The sequence below is a fragment of the Chaetura pelagica genome, unplaced genomic scaffold (genome assembly GCF_000747805.2).
Source record: "Chaetura pelagica isolate M959 unplaced genomic scaffold, ChaPel_1.0 scaffold31, whole genome shotgun sequence".
Classification (NCBI taxonomy): domain Eukaryota; kingdom Metazoa; phylum Chordata; class Aves; order Apodiformes; family Apodidae; genus Chaetura; species Chaetura pelagica.
In genome coordinates, this window is record NW_009952481.1 from 4,144,468 (window position 1) to 4,147,715 (window position 3,248).

The window sequence follows — 3,248 nt, forward strand, 5'->3', positions numbered from 1 at the left end:
GATGGAGAGGTTAGTGGCCGCCAGTGAAGCCCCCTCCCCTCTCCCAGCCCCAACACGGATGATGGTACCTGTGTAGTTCTCATTGCCCTGGGCTACCTCCCCCAGGAGGTGAGCGATGGCAGAACTGATGGCTTTTGTGCTGTTCCCCAGGTCTTGGGCACACTTCTCCATCTGTGGGGATATAAAGGGGGTCCATGCTGATGGGCTGTATCTCCAACCTCCACCCTCGTGGCTCCCCTACCCCAGCAGCCGTCCTACATTGCCCCATGCTGCCCTTCCCTGCATTCTCACCGTCTCTCCTGGCAGAGGCTTGAGCTTGCCATCACGGGCTGCTGCCTTGGCTTCCTGCAAGTCCCTCTCCAGGCTTTGCACCAGACCCAGCGCAGAGTCTATCTCCAAGGGTCCACATGCCTCCTGAGCCTGCAATGGGAAGGTGAGATGACCAATGAGTCCACCCTGCTGCAGCAGAGATGATGACATGCTACCGTCCTGTCCCTGCTGTCCCACCCCTGCTCTGTGTAGCCAGGGTCCTGCTGTGGGACAAGACCCAGCCTCTCACCTTCTGGGCAGCTGTGCGGAGCTCAGCCAGAGCTGCAGCCAAGTTCTTGGCACACTGGCTGAGTTGCATGGCAGAGGCTTGGTCTGTGATGGTGGGGACAGTGGCCTTGGCTGCAGCTACCATCTTTCCACCAGGCTGCAAGAAAAAGCCATGAGAAGGAGACAAGCATGCAGCACCTGTCTGCTGCCCATGTACAGCAGGTTTCCTGGTATCTTAGGAGGGCCAGACATGGTAGGAAAGCTGTAATGCCAGAGCTGGTGTGGGAGGCTCCAGGCAGTGTGGGTACCTGCAGGAAGTTCTGGCTGGCAGCAATGAGAGCCAGCTGGGCGCTGGGGCTGTCCGGCTGGGACTGGCTTCCTCGTACACCCTGCACCAGCATTGGGATCTGGTCTGCCACCACCTGCCAGAGAGAGGAGTCACTGGAGAGTCTTGGCTGGGACAAGACAGATCTAAGCCAGGACCAAAAGACTGGCTCCTGGGAGAGCTGCATGAAGATCCCAAGGATCTGCCTGCCAGCTGCAGCTGAGCACAGAACCCTGGCATGACTGGTGGGAGAAGGGACACGACACGCAGTGCAGGAGATGCCAGGACCATCTGGGGTCTTACCTTGCAGCTCTGCACCAGCTGCTGCTGTGCAGCAGGGTTCTTGTTGGAGGAGGCAGCGTGCTGCGCGGCTGCAATGGTCTGCGTAGCGGAGGCAGCTGCTTGCTTGGCTGCGTGCTAGGGGGAGGCACAGGTTAGCACAGGTGGCAGGGCAGCCTGCCCCGAGCCCCCCGCCATGCACTGGGGCCCAGATCCCCCTGAACTTCTCCTCCCACGCCTGTGACCAGAGCATTCCCAGCACCCTTGGTACCCAGCATCCCAAATTTCCCTTCCCAACCACAAGGGAATGGAAGCTGGGGGGACATCTCTGTGGGATGTAGGACAGACACTGTACATGAAAAGGACTTCACCCCGCTGGAAACTGCAGGGATGGAAGGGGGCCCCGGACAGGTCTCGCTCACTGACTGTGCCTCCTTACCCTGTGTGGTCCTTGCCCTTGCCCAGTGTCTCACCTCCAGCTTGTGCACAAGCTTCTTCTTGATGGCATTCTGGGCTGCGGCGTTGGTGGCCATGCGGAGCCCCTCCGCTGCCTCGCGCAGCCGCTGCTGCTGCTCCTCGCTGTCCGGGTGGGCTGCAGCTCCCTGGGAAAAGAAGAAAATCATCACACCTTGCAAGGGCCACCTGGTCCCTTGTCCTCCTGAAGCAGCAGCAGCGCTTTGGCCTGATGCTGGGGAGCAACCCCAGGCAGCCTGGTGCCAGGGAGATGCCCAAAGCCTTTCTTTGAGAATGCAGCAGCGGAAGAGCTGCCACCCACAGCTCCAGGAGGAGCCCCATTCCATTGCACAGGTCCTCAGCTCAGTGCAGGATCTTGCTCTGCAACTCACAGAGTGGTAGGGGTTGGAGGAGACCTTTGTAGATCATCTAGTCCAACCGCCCTGCTAAAGCAGGCCTAGAGAAGGTTGCACAGTATGGCATGCAGGCAGGTTTTGAATATCTTCAGAGAAGGAGACTTTGCAGTTTCTCTGGACAGCCCCTTAACAGCTCCCCCACGCAAGGGCTGCTTGCCCCCTCTGCAGCACCAAGCGGATGGGATGAGATGAGGCTGGGGACCAAAGCCAGTGTTCATCCTTCCCCACACCACTGACCTTTGCAGCCTCCACCATCTTGGCAGTGGCATCAGCCAGGATCTTGGCTGCACTCAGCAGCTTGCGGGAGTTCTCCAGGTCTGTCTCTCCCTCTGCATCAGCTTTGATGGCATTGACAAGGTCGGAGGTGGCCTGGGCCAGAATACGAGCCTGCCGCACCATTTCCCCTGGGACAGAAAGGTAGGGTGGCCTGTTAGCAAGTCCCACAGCGTCCCTGATACCTCCCCATCCACCATGCTCTACCCCAGGTGCCATAAGCTGCTCTCACCAGCATCGCCCATAGAGCTGAATATGTTCTCGGTGACATTGAGGATGGTGTCGGTGGCCTGGTCGTAGCGCCCGATGGGCTGCCCGCCCAAGGCGTGCTGCTTGATGTGCTGCAGCAGGTCGTTCAGGGCCTGGGTGACAGCCGTGGCTGCCACCCCTACCTGCTTCAGGAGCTGGTCATCATTGGTGGCTGCCTTGGAGGCCTCCACACAGCCTTCTGCTGACTTGGCTACCAACTTGCCAGCCTCGATCAGCTGCTCCTGGCAGACTGGGGAGCTGATTGTAGGAGCCACTACCTAGAGGGGAGAGGAAAGGCTTAGGTAGAGAGTGTGGTGGGTTCCTTGTAGGAGCTGTGCAGGAAGAGCTGCCCCCACTTCTGCTCCTCCAAAGAAGATACTCAGTGCTTGGGGCACAGTGCCAGGGATCCCAGCCTGAGGCAGCCCCCACTTCTGGTGGCAGACCCCTAATGTCCTACTTGAGGACATGTGGTCCCGGCACACTTAGGACCCCAGCACAGAGCTGCCACCAGCCAGGTGATGCTCACAGACACTCCATGGTGAGGCTTAACCGTGCCACTTACCTTGGTGCAGGCCACCAGCTGCGAGGTGGAGAGGGCGCACTGGGTGGCCGCAGCGATCACCTGCGTCTGCAGCGCCGAGTCCTCCGTCTTCTGTGCCACGTTCTTGGCTTTGAGCACCAGCGCGGCAGCAGGGCCGGCCCACGCCTCTGCCAGC

General features: G+C 59.9%; 1 protein-coding gene across 1 annotated transcript in view; it reads right to left on the reverse strand.

The window, feature by feature from the left end:
• The window catches only part of TLN1 (talin 1), a 32,090-nt gene that overhangs the window by 15,553 nt on the left and 13,289 nt on the right, over positions 1 to 3,248 (reverse strand). The window contains 9 exon segments of the mRNA XM_010008778.1: positions 69 to 171; positions 292 to 420; positions 560 to 694; positions 846 to 959; positions 1,166 to 1,279; positions 1,615 to 1,743; positions 2,248 to 2,414; positions 2,516 to 2,810; positions 3,095 to 3,240. Coding sequence (XP_010007080.1) covers positions 69 to 171; positions 292 to 420; positions 560 to 694; positions 846 to 959; positions 1,166 to 1,279; positions 1,615 to 1,743; positions 2,248 to 2,414; positions 2,516 to 2,810; positions 3,095 to 3,240 — 1,332 coding nt within the window.